The sequence below is a fragment of the Lagopus leucura genome, unplaced genomic scaffold, assembly GCF_019238085.1.
Source record: "Lagopus leucura isolate 7727_CA_CO unplaced genomic scaffold, USGS_WTPT01 Super-Scaffold_741, whole genome shotgun sequence".
Classification (NCBI taxonomy): domain Eukaryota; kingdom Metazoa; phylum Chordata; class Aves; order Galliformes; family Phasianidae; genus Lagopus; species Lagopus leucura.
Genome location: NW_024962256.1, coordinates 877,758 through 894,812, shown reverse-complemented (window position 1 = coordinate 894,812; position 17,055 = coordinate 877,758). Strand labels below are relative to the sequence as shown.

General features: G+C 45.7%; 1 protein-coding gene across 5 annotated transcripts in view; it reads left to right on the top strand.

The window, feature by feature from the left end:
- Positions 1–17,055, top strand: part of SH3PXD2A (SH3 and PX domains 2A) — a 231,211-nt gene that overhangs the window by 69,075 nt on the left and 145,081 nt on the right. For all 5 annotated transcript variants that reach the window (XM_042863578.1, XM_042863576.1, XM_042863577.1 and 2 more), the window contains exon 3: positions 1,862–1,937. In XM_042863578.1, the coding sequence (XP_042719512.1) occupies positions 1,862–1,937 (76 nt within the window). The remainder of the gene's footprint in view (positions 1–1,861; positions 1,938–17,055) is intronic.

Sequence of the window (17,055 nt, the reverse complement as noted above, 5' to 3'; positions counted from 1 at the left end):
GGGTCAGAAACTTGGAAAGGGACTGTCTCTCTCCTCCAAGGATGCCCAGCCATGCAGCTTCACTCTTGTCTTTGGTTTCGCACAAAAGTGTGTACTGCCCATTGGGACACTGTCTCATATATGAAAGAAGATAAGAAATCTGCCATGCTTTCAGAGGACTTTACCTTTGGGGCAGGTCATGTCCCTGTGACTTGTACTGGTGACCTCCTGAGCACCTCTGGCACTCCCAGCTCTCTGCCATCCACACCTTCCCAGTAGAAGCAAGAGCTGGAGCAAGAAACTCTTGGAAAGTTTATCTAGACTCTACCAGCTGCAGTTTATTGCATCTATTTTGCTGATATCCACCCTTTAGATAAATAGCACTAAGCTACACATGTTGTGACTCTCTTGATGTGGTTAACAAGGCTTGTATGAGCCAAGCTAATCTAACTTCAGGAACAACCAAGGGAATTTGACTGTATCAGTTCCAGCTTGAATCAGTCTCTGTGTAGTAAAGTGAGAATCTCCTTCCTGGCTGAAAGTGCAGGAGCGGTGAAGCTTCAAGTCACTCAGTGGAGACTTCCCCCCTCCCTTTTCTTCTCTTTGAACAGAACTCCTGACCTCAGACACCCGGAGCTCCATCTACAAGAAAACAAAATTGCCCATTTTCAATAAAAATCATGTCTCCGTAGGCAGAAAAGTGAGTGAGCTAACAATCCGCAAAGCTACGGTCTATTTATTTACCAGGCTGATTCCGTGATGGGGAAACATGTGGGATCTTTTAACGTTTTCTCCCGCACAGATGTTCCTTCTACTTCCATGTTTCCTCTTGATCTCTGGTTTGCTGCACCATATGGTGAAAATGGTGGAGGTGTTGTGTGCAGTGGAAGAGACGAAGGGTTCTGTGTATTTAAAACAAAAACAGTAAAAAAAAAAAGTCTTTTTTTTTTTCCTGTGTTAGCAAAAAAATATTTTTTTAAAGGAAATCTGTTGAGCAAAAGGGTTGTTTAACTTGCAGACCCTCACTGCTGGACACGTAGTGATGCTTTAGTTAAATGCTGAATGAAGTGTCCCCAAACAGAGATCAGGAGGGTCATTTAGGAACATGGGGTCAGCGTACTGCTTGCCTAGGCACAGGTGGTGTGGTCTCTCCAGCATGTAAGTTGGCTGTGGCCATCAGTGCTTCTTTGAGCTTCTCAAACTAGAGTCTGGTTATCTCCAACAGGGCTCTGTTCTCAGTAGACCCTTAGGGGTGTGTTAGAAGCAAGTGGTTGTGGTGGACAGCATTTGGGAGTTGGCAGGGCCAAACTGAGCTGGGTGAAATGCTGGCTTGGGTGGTCCATAACCATGTCTTCAAGGGTGCTTGACACCCATCTGTTTCTCCATGGGAAAGCTGGAATGCTCTGAATGGACCAGGGTAGTGGGCAGTGTCTTACCAGCAAGAAGACAGATAGGTTGTTTTATTAGAAAGCCTTTAATCCTTGTTGCCTGAGCAGCATTTTTAGCCGGGCGGGTGGTCTGTCATGGGGACAGGTAAAAAACTGTCTCCACCAACCTGGGCAGACTGGGGATTAGAGATGAGGCGTGTGTTTGTAATGAAGGATGAGAGCCTAATTTTAGAAGCACGGCAAGGCCAGGCTCAGATGTCTGCCTGGGCCCCATCCCAGCTCCTGTGCGCTGCCAGAAACCTGCCCTCCCTTTCTTGGAGGGAGCTGTATCGTACCTTTTTATGTACATACTCCCCTGCAACTGGGCTGAAGGATTCCTGCAGTTGCTTTGCTTTGCTAATCCTTTCAAACCACACACAGACCAAGAAATCCTCTATCCTTAAGTGGCCAGTCTGTACCTTCCCCCTAAGACATTTGTTCTGTTTCCTTTGCAGATGCAGCTTCTGGACAAGTTTCCCATTGAAGGAGGACAGAAAGACCCCAAACAAAGAATCATCCCTTTTCTACCAGGTAACATTATGGCTAAGGCCCTAAGCAAGATGAATGAGAGTGCCTGATCCAGTTTGGTGACCCAGCCCATGGCAAGAAGTTGGAGCTCGATGATCTTTAAGGTCCCTCCCAACCTAAGCCATGAATTGGGACTTGCAATTCCCCAGCCAAGGTCTTCAGTACTTTTTGTGACTGGGTCCTACAAATACCTTTTCCCTGGGAACTTGTAATGCTGCCCTGTGGTACCAGGCCTCCTCTTCCTCCTACATAACTGGCATGGTCAGTAGGGCTCCCAGGGGGGTCTTATATATCTGCTGTTCAGGTTCAGGCTGGCTCATGCCCTCTTGCACAAAGGGTTTTGGTGGCTTCTATGGGACTGTGCCCACGGGCTACAACTTCACAGCCTGAAACAAGGAGGCCACTGGAAACCAAAGACACCGTTGTCTTCATTTCTGTGTGTCATAGCTCTGCGTACGATGTTACTGTATAATAAAGGATGAATAGTTAGAGTTGCCACTGAGATATTAAAAAGACCAAAACTGTGAGAAGACTAAATGCAAAGGGGATTACTGCAATACTGGCCAAAAATAAGTCTCTCTTTGGCCTGAGCTACTATCTCCCTGTCAGCTTTCAGAGAGGGGCTGGACATGATAGATGCCCGCTCCTCAGGGGAAGCACACACGCTTCCAGCAGCGATGGCAGTGCTGGCATGGTGGAGATGAGCCAGACCGCAGCGTGCTCTTGGAAATTCAGACTCAGGCCAGCTCTCTATTGTTTGACTGCACGATTCTAGCTGTTGGCTTAAAGTCTGGCTCACTGCACTGAGTGTTAGGATAAATAGAGTAATTTCAGCCTGTTAAAAGGTCTGTTCTGCCTTTAACTATAAAAAGGAGATCCCAGCTCTTCCCCAAAAAAGAAGTTGCGATGGGAGAGCTTAGTCCTCACTGGGAGCATGCTGTGGTTTGTGACACTGTTTCAGGCAGAGAATCTGCTGCTGTTGTGTGGTTAGCACAGCTCCAGAGCTAGCAGGGAACTGTAAGCCAGCAGTGCAAATACGTGATGCAAGCATTGAAGCCACAGTAGGGCAGCATGGCAGCCTGGCAGCCTACATGGGCCTTCTACAAGATGGCCCCAGCTCTCTGTACTACATCCAGACCCTATGCAGCCAGGGGGAGGTGGTGTTGCCCTTTATTTCTAATGTGGAATGAGAGGAGTCCAAGATCAGCCTCTGTTTCCAGTTGAGCAATGAACAAACTCATAGATGAACCACTTTGTGAAATCCCTATACAATGAGAATGGGAACTGCCTGCTTGCCTTCCCTGCTGCAAATCAGTTTGAGATCCGTGAAAAGCACCATATAGATGTGCAAATGACTTTAGGTGAGGTGTTGTAGGAAAATCTCTGTCTGTGGGTAACATTTTTTTTCCTCTGCACTGACTGTCACTGGCCAATTTCTTTTACTTTGTCCCAGAAAAATGTTGGCTGAATCCAGGGCACAGATGCTCAGCCTGCGTGCAGTTCTTAGTGATGTATGTCCTGATATATGGGTGGGTGATTTTTGTGGAGAATGAGATACATCCCATATGTCTGTTATAACACTTCCCACCCTTCCCACCCTACAAGAACATGAGAGAGATGTGTGTCCTTGAGAGGAAGAGTTATATCTGGGAAACATTTGGGTTGACTTAGTGTCCCAAAGAGAGGAGCTGCTGGAGTAGAATAGACTTCAGCTGTATTCAATTTGTATCTGTGTATCTGTGATACACGTTCTACTTTTGATACAGAATCTCTGCCTTTTTCTTGTTGAACTGCTGAAAAGCATTTGCTGCTTTATCCAGCAACAAGGTGACTCAGCTAATGTAAAACAATGTCAAACTGTTAAATAAACTAGCTGCCTTAATTAGAATATGCATGGCATTTCTGCTGCTGGAGCTGTGGATCACTGAAAGGAGTAGATGTAAACTGTCTTAATTAAAAAACAGCAAGGCAGATGTTTGCACTTAAATCCTATTTTTATGAAGATGTTATGATCATGCTTGCTTATTACTGGCTTGATTCAGCTAAGCTGTAGTGACTCTGCTTGCCAGGTGCTGAGTGCCCTCGGTTGCCTGTGCAGCTTGTGGGCTTTGATGGCTTCCTCCCATCAGGTCTGTTGTAGAAAGCTGACACTGACACAGTGGCTACTGGGTATCAGCACTCCTGCTTGTCAGTGATGCCGCGATGATCTCTTGAAATAACGGCATGATCAGAGCTTGGAGAATTAAGGGCCAGGTCACTTTGCTAAAGGAGAAGGTGCGCGTGGGACTGGCTGGCAGGTCATACGTAGTGCAGTGGAGCCATAGCAGCCTGGGCAGGCGTGGTCTGTATGCAGGAGTTGGGTGATGGCAATACCCAAACCATGTGCTGCAGTGGAAGGCAGAGGAACATGGAGCCAGTGTGTTTTCATCCCCACTTGGACTTGATGGAGCTCTGCAGATGGCCACTGCTTAGGTGACCTGTTACATTTTGGCTGTGATTTTTGCTTTACACACAGTTGATAGCCCCCTTTGTGCTCACTACTGTTGTTTTGCTGTGGTTACATTGCTGCGAGTTACTAGGCAAGGTGTCTTGTTGGGGCAGTCAAGCCTTTTACCTGTAAGAACAAGAAAAGTGTAGAAGACTACAGAGCCTTGCCCTCCAAGGAGAGACCATACTGGGTCCAAAAGAAGGAAAAGGGCAGTTTTCCTTCCCTTAGACACCTTTTGTGTATCTTATTTCTATCAATTTCTTTCTTCAAATATTTTCCTTCCTTCCTACACAAATAAAGACTGCAGCTTCATAGCCATGGAAATGAGCAAGGAAATAATCAAGTATATTCTCTGGATTATTTTGTAGTTTTGTTTTATGTTTGAGACTTCCTTTGCTACGCTGATTTTTTTTCTTGAATTTCTTTTTTAAATCATAACAAAGAGGAAGAACTTAGACTTTTTCCTATCCTTTTCCGATTTTATCTTCTTATAAGTTTTTTTCTTTTTTTCTCTCTGATTTCCTTTTTTGCTTTTTTTTTTACTGTTGAAAAAGCCTTCATTGAAGGAGTAAGGGAGAGGAAAAATTTTATGGGATGCCCAGAGAGCATGATTTAATTTTTAAGGTAGTGGTATGAGGTCTTTGTTAGGGAAGGTGGAAGGAGGTTGTGAAAAAGTTAGAATAAAATTTGCTACAAAAACCCTGTCTAGACTGAAGATAGTTTGTAAAAACAAACAAACAAACAAACAAAAACCCAGAGATTAAAAGTGCTGTTTGACTGTGGGGCTGTTGGTTGAGCCCATCTGAAAGGCACTGATTTCTCCATCACTTCTGCTGCAAATCCAAGGAACAGTCCTTGGACTGTGGATGTGAAACTTTGCTCCCTCTGTCTCTTCTTCTCTCTGCTGATGCAGATAGAGAGGTTGTTGGTTTGTGCACCCATATTTCAAGGGTCTTGAGGTAATAAAAGAAATTCAGACGAAAGGAAAAGACTGCTCTGTTGTGCTTCTGGCAAATACAGTGGCAAATATAAATGACAGAGTCTGAGCAATGCAGCCCCAAGATTAACAGTTTTGCAATGGCTGACCCTGAGACTGCATGGCTTGCATTGTTTTTCATTTCTCTTGGCACTAAACAGAAGAGCCGTCTGGAGACAAAGCTGAAGCTTGAGCGATGTCAGCTCCTCTTGTTCCATGGCATCTTCCAAAGTGTGGCCTTGAGGAAAACACAGTCTCGTGTTGCTACTGGGCTGCAGATCCCTGTGAGGGAGGGAGGAAGAGAGGGAAGCTTGGGCTCCTGCTGTGGAGGTCTGAGGGAGACAAAGGTGGGCTCCTGATGCTTTGTGCCCATGTAGCAGTGTGGTTTGAGCCTAGACTTTCAAAGAGGACTTGAGCCATAATAAAAGTTTGGGGATTTCTGCATGGGTTTTGTTGGAAATTCCTTCCAGCATCTTCTCTGCTGCCTGAAAAGGGAGATGGATTGCTCCATTTGCCTGATTTTCCTTAGCATTGGGAAGCTGGATCTCTGATGTTGTGGGGAGCCCTACCAGATCATCCTGGCAGCTGCAGAGGCCAGCCCAGTCCCTTCCTCCAGCACTGGGGGGGCCTCTCAGAAAGGTTTCTTTTCGCTTCCTTTGTTTCCCACTCAGATTTTCTCCCTCCTTGGTTGGGGAGAGGAAAGCAGAAAGGAGCCTTTTTGGGGCTCCTGGCAGATCTCAGTGCCGTTGGATTGGATGAAATGGTGCTGGCCCCACCACAGCCTGATGCACTTTCCTGGGGGGAAAGACTGTGGTTCGGAGACAAAGGAGCTGCCAGGCAAAGCCAAGCAGGTGGGCCAGAACGGGCTGTGCCGCTCAGCTCCCAGCCCCAACACCAAGCAGGCGCTGGGGTCGTGAGCCCCATCCGAGGGCGGCCGCAGCCCCACCTGCGTGCATGTGTGCGTCAGGATGGGCGCGGCGGCCCCGGGCACAGGAGGAGATGGCAGCACCGCCCAGGCAGCTGGGCCAGCTGGGGAGCACAGCGGGAGCCTCCCCGTTTTGCACAATGCAGGAGGCTGGGGAGTAAGCTCCAGCAAACGCCGGCCGGGACCATCCTCACCCCCATCCCTGCCGCTCGTGGGCCGCAGCAGAGAGGGTAGAGCTCCTGCCGATGAACTGCATCCCAGGTGGCCATGTCTGCTTCTCCATCTCGGTTTGGTGCTGTGTTGTTGGTTTTTTTTATCCTCCCTTACAAATGCTGTCTTTTCCTTGGGGAAGAAGAAGCGAGGACAGAGGCTGGAGCAGGTTGACAACAGGTTTTCATTGGTTGTTTTCCTCTCGGTTGCTTGCATTCCAACTCGGCTCCTTTCGTTTTTCCGCGGGCTGCAGAGAAGCTGCATTTGTTCAGAGGTTTGGTCGGAGGTGGTTCTGTGCTGCAGCAGAGCAATTGGGCTCAGCTTATAGCCATGTCTGTGGTAGCCTTGTGATCCTGTGGTTCCTGTTCCACCTGTGCAAATCAAGGCCGGGATCAGCAAAATGAGGATGTGACCATGTGTAATTTTGTCAAAGAGACCGAATATCAGTGGTGATTTGTGCATGCAGGGCAGTTCTACTTCACTCCCCACTGCACGGCAGGCACAACACACGGGGATTTGGGGCATGCACCAGCTGAGGAGAGACTTAGGAATCAGAGATGATCCTCTTGCCAGCTCCTTTCTCCCTTGGAGAGTTATTGATGGGTAGACATTTAAAAGGAAATGTCTTAATTCTTAGTGGGATTTGGACAGGATAATCTTATTAGTCTTTTTCAACCTTAATGATTCTATGATTTAATGAGCAGAAAGATATTTGTTTAATTGCAGGCTTTTTTTGTCACTTTCAGCTATCCATTCCTGCAGCTCTCTGGGCCTGGGCAGCAAGGTATTAGTAGGTTATTTTAATTTTTCTTTAGCATCATTTTCAATCCCTGACCCACTTGTAAAGGATCAGAGTTGCAGCAGTTCAGAGCCTGTCAAAAAGAAATATAAACTTAAAAAAAAAAAAAAAAAAGAAAAAATGTCAGATAAAGTTATATTGGATGCAGTTATATCTGACATTTTAGATTAAAATACAAGGCAAATCATCCTAAACAGTGTTCCTTTTGTGTGCGGGTGTAGTCTCTGCAGGTCTGATGGGCACACACATGTCTCAGATGTCTGTCTTGCTGCGTAATACAAGAGTAATACAAATGACAAGTAACCTGCAAAATACAAGTTAAGGAGATATTCTGCCATGGTTTCTTGAACAGGAGGCAGCAAGCATTCTCCCAGATAAGATCTGCACTGCAAGAGCAGTTCACTGAGCAACGTTTGCAGAGATCCTGGTGCCTTCTCCACATGCTTGCTTCATGGGTCTGGCCCCTTGCAGTCTGTGCAGGGGATATGGGACTGGGGCTTACAGGCTGTGAGCTTGGGTGGAGAAAGGGGACTCTCACCCCTCTATCCCTTTCCACCCACCTGCAGTTAGTCAGCACTGCAGTCCACCCCAAAGGAGCTGCTAGAGAATGGGCCCAAAGTGCAGGATGCTGGGGGCTTGAGCTCTCTGGGAGCTATGCCACAGTGCAATATAATTTCCTTTTAATATAGGCTTTGTCAGTTTTCATTCCTGTTCTTTGAAAGGGGGGGATGCCTCCAGCTTTAAAATGACCTTATATTTGGGCCAAGATAGCTAACAGGTCCTTGGCTACTTTCCACTCAGGCTTATTTAGGACTGGCAGATAAATGGGTGATGCTGTGTTTCTGGAGAGCTGCTCTTCAGAAGCTCCTATTGTTTGAGAAAGCAGTTTCTATTGTTTCTTTCTATTTTCTGCTTTGCTAGGAGAGCTATTGCGGAAAATTCATCTCCTGTCTCTTACAAGAGGAGAATGGATTTCCTGTCGGCTCCAGGCTTGAAGGGAAAACAAGGACTGCCGGGAGGAAGCGGCTGTTCCTGAGCTGAGCAGCGGGAGGATTGATGGTTTGGAGGGGGACAGGCAGGAGGATTATGTTCTTCAGATTCTGTGGGGATATTTTTAGGGTTTAAGTCTTTACAGCCGTCAAGCATGAGGTCATAGGATGCCCTCAGGCTACTTCCTATTGAAGAACCTGCAAAAAAAAAGCCAGCCATCAACAACCACCGGCTTTTAGAGCACTCACTTTGCTCAAAGGAAGGAGCTGCTGGAGTTGTAACGAGCCCCACATAACTGGGTGCAGGGGGGCCATGGGCTTTGCATACTGAGTCTGTTTCAAAGGCATTGTCAAGTCTCCTGGAGGTCTTTGGGCGTTAATAGGGCTTGAGCCAAAGGCCTGAGATCGTTACAAAAGGAAGGAAAAAGAAGGTGGAGTGGATGAGTGGGGTTGTTCTGAGTGCTTTTATTATCATCTTGTTGCTGTTTTAATAAAGCTGGGCACTGTCCCTGTTGCTTGCTGCGGGCGTCTGTTGCAAGTACTGTTCTACCTGAGGTCTCTGTGGGTTCAGCCTCCGCTGAGCAGAGCCCAGCATGCAACATGGCTGAAGGTCTGGGTTTGGTTTCTTGCCTACCCAAAACTTAGCAGGGAAGTGATGGTGACTTCTGGGCGAGTATCTGGTTCTCTTCTGTCTCTTTCAGTCTTTCCTGAGTCCTCTCTCAATGTAGAGATCCAAAATCTACAAGGCAGCAAATGGAATAAAGAACAATGCCCTTCCTGGAGTGGCAAACCCTCTAGAATACTTTTCTCCTCCCTCATACGTTAAGAGCTCACACTGAAACCACCTCTGGGCAGAGATCAGCATATGCAGAACATGGTGTGCCTCTGTTAGACCATCTGAGTCTCCTGATGAGCTTTGTAATTACCAAGCCACAGTTTCAAGGGCAGACAAAGAATGGAAAAGATTTTGGTTTGGATTTGCTTGAAGCCAGAGCTAATGGGAATTGTTTTTAATGCTCAGTGCTCCACCAAAAAGGTTGTTAGTGTAGTATAGCTGCCTGCAACCAGGGCAGCATTTCAGTGCAGTATAGCTGCCTGCATTCCTTGGGGAAATAAACAAACGTTTTTACTCAGAAATTAGTTGGATTTTGATTCTTGTTTTTAAAGGCGATAAATAAACACGATTATAGACTTTTAAAGCAGTTTGAGCTGCACTGGGCTCGCCGTTTCCTCGGGCAGCCGTTCCAGATGAGTGTGCTCTCTACTACTATAATTACTTTTTAAAAATAACTCTGTGAGTCTGTAATCTAAAGTGGGTGGTACGTAGCAAGTCTGAGAGCATTCTGCATTCAACCCACAGGCTGGAGAGAAGGTGGCTTTATATAAGGGTTTGCTTGTCTTCATCTTTAGGTTGAAATGTGACTTTTCCCACAATCCATCAACAAATGACCTATATAATGAAAGTGCTTTTTAATGCAGGAGTCAGGCTTGCCAGGAACTATGATGCCTTTACAGTCCCACAGGCAGTAGAGATTCCCTCTGGATGTTTCTCTTCTGCCACATCTTGTCTCTCGTATGCAGAGTTAAGCTGCCTGAGCAATATAGGAGAGCAGAGCCCAGTTGAGATTCACAGGCTAAGTATTAGCCTAAACCTCTGCATCTGTTTTCATCCCACTCTGTCCTTAGGCTGGGCCAGCTGATTTATTTATGTACTAATGTGCTTAAAATAGGCTGTGATTATTTTTTTCCTGAGGATTTGGAAACAATGAACCTGGGAATTTGCTGTTTGATCACAGTGATTTCTGCCACTCTATTTTCACTATTCATTAAGCTTTTTGGGTGCTGATGTCCTTAAATATGGTATGTTTGCAGACCTTCCTGCTCCACAATGTGGCTATTTTCAGGCTCTTGTGAGTATGTTTGTTCTCACTCATAAGGGGATCTTTATATTTAGAAGCAGAGTGAGGGGATACTGCAGGCTGGGACTTGCCATACTGAATCTGCTTACATTATAATGAAATAACCCATTGCAGTCTCTACCCACCTGCAACATTTTCAGAGTTGTAGTCCTGTTTAAAGGGAAAACTGAGGCAGAGAGAAGGAAATAACTTGGGAATTAGAAAGAGGAAACCAAGGGTAGGTAGGTGAGGAAAAGAAAGTCTTCAGAGTGGGAAACTTAATCCTCTTGAGCTTCTCCCATTCACAGAGGTGCTAATGCAGGCCCCAGGCTTTTGCTCAGGATGCAGGTAATTAATGTTTGCTCTCAGATTTCCTTGGGTCTGAAGTTAAGCACTTTCACCATGTCATTTTCTATCAGGGTTTTGCCACCTCTAAATAAAGAGCAGAAAATTACACTCCTGCTGATTTTACATCCTAACCATCAGCAAGTTCAGACTTGCAGGTTCCTTGTCATATTCGGGGCTGCGAGTGGCACGGGGCTGACCCAGAATAAGCAACACTGCAATAAGCAATCTGGTTTGACACCCAATGTGTTCTTATGGCAGACTTCACTTCTTTGCTATGGGCACTGTCAGAGTGAGGGATGCAATTGAATGTCATTCTTCTCACTGAATGCAGAAGAGCTCTCGGGTAAGCAGTAAAACCGTTGGAGCAGAGTACAAGGAAAAGGCATTTGCTGCCTGTTCCCACCGGACAGTGTCGTCATTGCTGATCTATTTAAGTCATTAGCTTTCAAGATACTAAGACCAGAAGGAAAAATATTTCTAGCAAATACAGAAAAGGCAAATTGTGTTTAGCAGATTTCCTGTTGGGAGGAGAAGTCACCTATAGATAATAAGCCATTTAGCAACCTCACCAGTGGACAACTGTCCAAAGAACAAAGAAAAAGTTGCAAGCTTGAAATATGCCTGAATTTCCTGAGTGGCATACAGGCAGGAAGCTGTGCTATTATGTTGTGGATGTTTATTCCCAAGAGGCATAAACAGAGCATCATGTCTCCTGGGATCCTAGGCTGACCCGCGGACCAGGCAATGGGGTTCCTCAGTACCACAAGGATTGTTGAATAGTTGTGCTGCTCTGTTCCTGCTTGCCTGGCCCTGTCCCATCTCCCTTCTGGCCGAAGCCATCCACTGCGGATCCCGGGTGGATGTGGGAGCAGGCAGCAGTGGTGCAGCCTCAGTGCATGAGGGTGTTAAGCTGCCAGCCAGTGGGAAACTCATTTCCTGCACAATTATGGAAACAGCTGATCTGTGGCACTTTAAGAAGGGGGAGAAAATAAAAGACAGGGGAAGGAAGGCCCCAGCTACATAAATATTTTCTTTTGCACAATGCCCTAGCCACCTCCTTCTCCTAGGGGCTGGGAGAAGAAGGAGCTCCTTGCTGCTGGCTCTATTACGTGGTGACAGGGGACGGGAGAGCCACCAGCGGGCAGCCAGCAGCTGCAAAGCCAAGAAGAAACTTCCTAGCCTGATACTGCCCTGCTTGGCATCCGATCTCATTGCAGCATCCCACAGCTGGGGATGCGCTGCTGCTCCTCTGGAGCCTGATTGAGCAACCTGCCTGAGCTTCTTCCCACTCCGTGGTCTTTCTTACATGAAACCAAGCAGCTGAGATATCCCTGCCAGCAGAGATACCCCCAGGGGTGACCTGTATATAAGGAGATTGAGTGAGCAGCAGTGATGGTGATGCTGACCCATCAGTGGGCCTTGGTGTATGCTGCTTTATGGTGGCGTCTGATGCCAGAAGATGTAAAATAGGATTTAGAGATTTGTTTCATGTAAGTGGTTGATGTGGTAACAGAGGCACTTCAAGCCTGTTCCCCCAACCTGTTTAACCATGGAAATACTGGCTAATCTCACTTCTCAGGATATGCACCACAATTCAGTAAATAAACACAAGGGATTTTGTGTTGTGGGTTATTTCTGCTGCTGGAAATCAAACCCCATCTGTGGCCAGATGTCATCTTTTTTCTTGGAAAGGGACCAAGGTTAAGGAGACAAGGAAGGCGGGTTAGTTAAAATATGTCAGTCTTTTGGGTATAAGTAAAAACTGTAAATAAGAGCCTTTTAACTTGGAAAAGAGCTTTAGAATGGTATGATCAGCTTCAGTTTACTCCAAATGTTGCTCTATGCCATTAAGCTGTTATCAAGTTTTGGTTCAATTGCAATAGTTTTATGGCTTTAGTGTAGTGGGAACAGTTGTAGCCTTTATGCACCTAAAACATTTTCCCCTGAAATGTTTGCTGTGAAGACTGCAGTATTGTGCAGGAACCTGAGGTTGAAACTGCACGGCAACAAATAACAGTGGAAATGACCTTTTCTAGCTCTCTTCACTGTCTGTTCTGAAGTAATTACTAAATCTAAGGATTTATTTCACGAACAATGCAGGGATTTAAATAAGATTTAGTTTCACATTCTCACTAATGCATCCTTAAACTTAGTAATAAAAGTTAAACTTTTTTACTTATTTCATTTTAAGCTGCGAGCATATCTGATTCAGCAGTGTCTTAGGATGATTTGTCAGGAAGAGAAAATAAGTCACATCCTTCTTCCTTTTGGCATTAATAGGGAACTAGAGTAATCCTGTACCCACAATATTATTCCAGTCGTACTTGCATCATAGCCTGGAAATGGTTGTAGTCAATGCAATGGTTTGTAATTACGATGTTTCATCCTTTGAAGTTAGATTAATTCATGTCACATAGTCAGATCTGCAGAGCTATAATAAAATACATATTTTTTGCTAGTGTTTCTTAGCTAGCCCTCGTTTTCTTATCCAAGTTCTGCTGTGGTCATTGAGAAATGAATGGATTTTAGGGCTTTTTCTCCAGATATCCAGCACCATCTCAGCCAGAGAAGTCCCGTCTCACGTTTGGTGCTGGTGTGACTGTGTGTTTATGAACATCCTGGTGCACCTAAGGAGTGTTGTTGTGCGTGTGTGCAACAACAGTCCTGCAGAGCTCAAGCACCTTCATCGTAATCACTGTAGCTGACTCCCCCTGCGAGCTAAGGCTCTCCACAACTATCTGAACCCTTATTCCTGGCTTACATTAGAGAGATCAGCTCCCCCGTAATTACTGTCAAGCTGCAAGGTAGGCAGATATGTAAATATTTTTAGGGTCATGGCTCAGCTCTTTATTTTTAATATACTTTGTTATTAGTAATCATTTTTGAAGAGATTGCAAATCCCACCCATAAGTTTCTGTACCACCAAGCCTGCTCAGCCTTGACCCTCTGCTCCCAACAGTATCATTGGATTTACTGTTGATTTCAGCAGGAGTGGTTACAGCAGGCATGAGTGCTTTTGAAAAGCCTTTCCCTGTGTTTTTCTCTATAAAGCCCATCGTCAGGGCTGCCAGATTATATGACACTAGGTTTTTAAAAGACTTAAGAATGAAATCAAACTGATAAGGAGGCTAAGATGGAGTAAAGCTAAGCAAAGCCAATTTGCTTTCCTTCTGAAGCAAAGCGACTTTCGCAAGGTTTTAATTTTCTCTCACCCAAGTGGAAAAACAATTGATTTGGGTTCATTCTGTGTGTGCACGTTGGGTGTGTGGGGGTGCTGCTCCCACAAAGCCCCTGGGACAACTTCCCCACTGTGTGTGGGTCAGTGCTGGGAGCACAGGGATGGCTGGAGCCCACGCAGGCACTCAGATTCAATTTCTCCCCCTCTCTCATCTGTAGGGTGTGATCTTGGAAAGCATCAGTTGTCACAGGGTTAGTCAGTCATCCTGCCCACCGCTCATCTCCAGTTTTTCACTCTGCCGCAGGTGTTTTTCAAGGCGGAAACAGAAGATGGGTGGGATATAGGAGGTCTGGATCTCCCCCTGGTCTCACTGCACTGACTTTTGGGGCAAAAAAAGGAGGCAAATGAGAATTTCCACATCTTTCCATGGTGTTAAAAGAAAAATCCGTAAAGCATCACATAGCACTCAAGTAATACAGTAGTAAAGCCCTTCTGTAATTACCTGTGACAAAACAGTGCCTTTAGTGCCATGCTTAGAAGCCATGTTCACCTCTGTCTGCAGATGTCCCCTGAAGCAGGGTGGTCTGTTGCTGTAACAGCAGTGATCAGTACTTCACTCTTATGGATTAGATTATTCCTCGTCGAGTTGTTCTCCATTCCAGAGGTCAGCTATACTCACTATCTGACAGGATTTTCTCCCCCTGCGTCCCTTTCTTTTGCAATTAGACCAGATCCTTGGTTCTGCAGTGTCAGCTCTAGGAACATTACTTGGGGAGCCATGAAGATGAGCCGTGCTGACGGGGCTGATGTCCCAAGAGCTGCGTTCTGCTCCTACCACCCATTCCAGTGGGCAATGCAGATTTGCCCTCTCTGCTCCCCAGTTCTCCTGAGAAGAGAGGCGAAGTGTTGTAATCCTCTGGTAAGCCCTAACACTGGCAGGATTTTTGTGTTTGTTTCCCTCCTCCTGTTTTATTCTCACAAGCCCATAGATTGGCTGTATTCCTCTTAAAAGTTTCTAGGCTGCTATTCATCCGCTTTTAATTAAAGCAATATAGGGAATTAGGGCTTTCATGGAGGTGGTTCTGGTGATGGCTATATGGTGTTTTTATTGGTTTTCTTCCCTTCTGAGTAAATGTGTGGAAGTGCAAGTTTGAGCTCAGGCTTTTTAATTGTTGGGGTGTTAAATTACTACATTATGGTGAATTGATTTCTTTGCAAAGGAAAGGAATGTTCTTGGCTGCTTGCCTTGTGTAGCGGGCCATGTAAGAGAGGAGGGTCCACCACCTCATCCTTGGAGGACAGGAGGATGTCAAGGACAGATATAAACATGGGCATCAAAGGGCTTTGGGCTGGTGCGGAGACACAGTGTGGCTTTCACGGGACAGCATGAAGGGGACCAGAGGACCCCCATCCCAGCTGTTTTTCAGTAGCTTTTGCTTTGCAGGAGGTTGCTGGAGGTGTGGTTTCTTGTGATGTTGGGGCTACAGTAAAAGTGCAGTGGTACAGAGCTGGATGTATGGTAGAGCAAACTACTGATTTTATCCTGCATCAGGCTCATGAAACATGGACTTGTGCAAACAGAGGTTGGTACAGGCAGGGTGTATGAACCTCCCACTGGCATACAGGGGACACAGTCTGACCTTTTTCAGGCTCCAGATGTTGAAGAAGCCAGTGAAAGCCTCCTTCCTGTTCTATTGGGTGGACAAGTGAAGGATCACGGGAGCAGGTCTCAGGCTGACTTAGGGAAGCAGCTGGTTTTTCCACCTGGAATGTTTGGATTACTTCAGGATGGTTTTACAGAGTGAAAGACTCCAGCAGGAAATTTTCAGAAGAGTCTGAGTGTCATTTGACCCCTGCTCCTTTTTTCTGAAGTGTCAGTGTGCTCCTGCTGCGTTTGTGTATTGGGAAATTCGACTTTTGTTTCAAATTGGCTAGTTATTTTAATACAACGAAAGGAAAACAGTTATCCCGAGCATCAAGAGCATCAACTTGCTGGCAGGAAAATCTGTGTTTACTAGTGGTTCCTCATGGATAATCCTTTTGAGTCCCATTAACTTCTGTCTCTTGCTTCTGTCATTCTTGCTCGTTGCTTCTTTCCAGCACAGGGACACAGCTTCTCTTTGCTTCCTAACACCCATGCAGAGCCTTGTGGTGCTGCAGAGTACCCAGTGTGGGTGCTTGTATTCTTTCCAAAGTCCTTTTTGTGCTGCTCATTCTCCTCTCCTCAGCAGCCTGAAGCTGGCTGATGTCTGCCGCAGGATCACAGATGCTGCATATGTTCCTAATCTGCATATATCTGAGCTGTGTTCTCACTCCCGGCAATGAGACATCATCTCTGATGTCAGTCAGTTTAGCTTGCTTTGCAGTCATACTGCTGCTGAGGCCAGACTCAGCTCTCATTCATGCCTTTTTCATTTGGAAACGTGCACTTCCCATTCTGCAGTGTTTGTCTACTGCAGTGCCTCTAAAGGGCCAGGAAAGAATTTTTCTTTGCAGCTTTTTTTGGTGCCTGTGATTCCTCAGGGAATTTTAGGAGCTGTGCATTTGTTACCAACATAGAGGTACATTCTGGGGATTATAGGATGATCTAAAGCAATCAGCTCCTTCCAACTCCCTGAAAAGAGGTGGTGGTGGGATGGGAGTTGGCATCTTCTCCCAGTAACAGCGATAGAACAAAAAAGAATGGCCTCAAGTTGCATCAGGGGAGGAGGTTCAGGTTGGGTATTAGGAAAACTTCTCCAAAAGAGTAGTGAAGCACAGGAACAGGCTGCCCAGGGAGGTGGTGGGTTCACCATCCCTGGAGGTGTTCCAGAAATGTGTAGATGTACTCTATAACATGATTCAGTGGGCAATTTGATGGTAGATGGGCAGTTGGACTAGATGATCTTAGAGGTCTTTTCTAACCTTAATGATTCTATGATTCTGTGACTTGTTGGAATACTCAGGATTGAACCTCTTGAATCCCTCCTAGGCAGCGAAGAGTCAGTGTGTCCTTAAAGGTAATGCCCTGCATGCATTCAAAATATTGGAAGTAAATTAGTTTTTTTTAGTACTGAATGGATTTTCAAAACAGCCCTCTTTTTCAAGTAACGGTTATATAATTAAAACTGAAAGCAGTAGATGAAATGCACCTGTCTTATCCTCTTGGCACATGAACATAAATTGAGAAATTGTGAGCTAAACTATGTGGAAAGCAGTGTCATTGATAGAAAAATCAGAAACGTTGCTAAACTACAAAGAAATACCTGTGAAAAAGAGTTGTCTGGTACTTCTGGGTAAATAACATGAAAAAGAAGGTACTTGAAAGAAG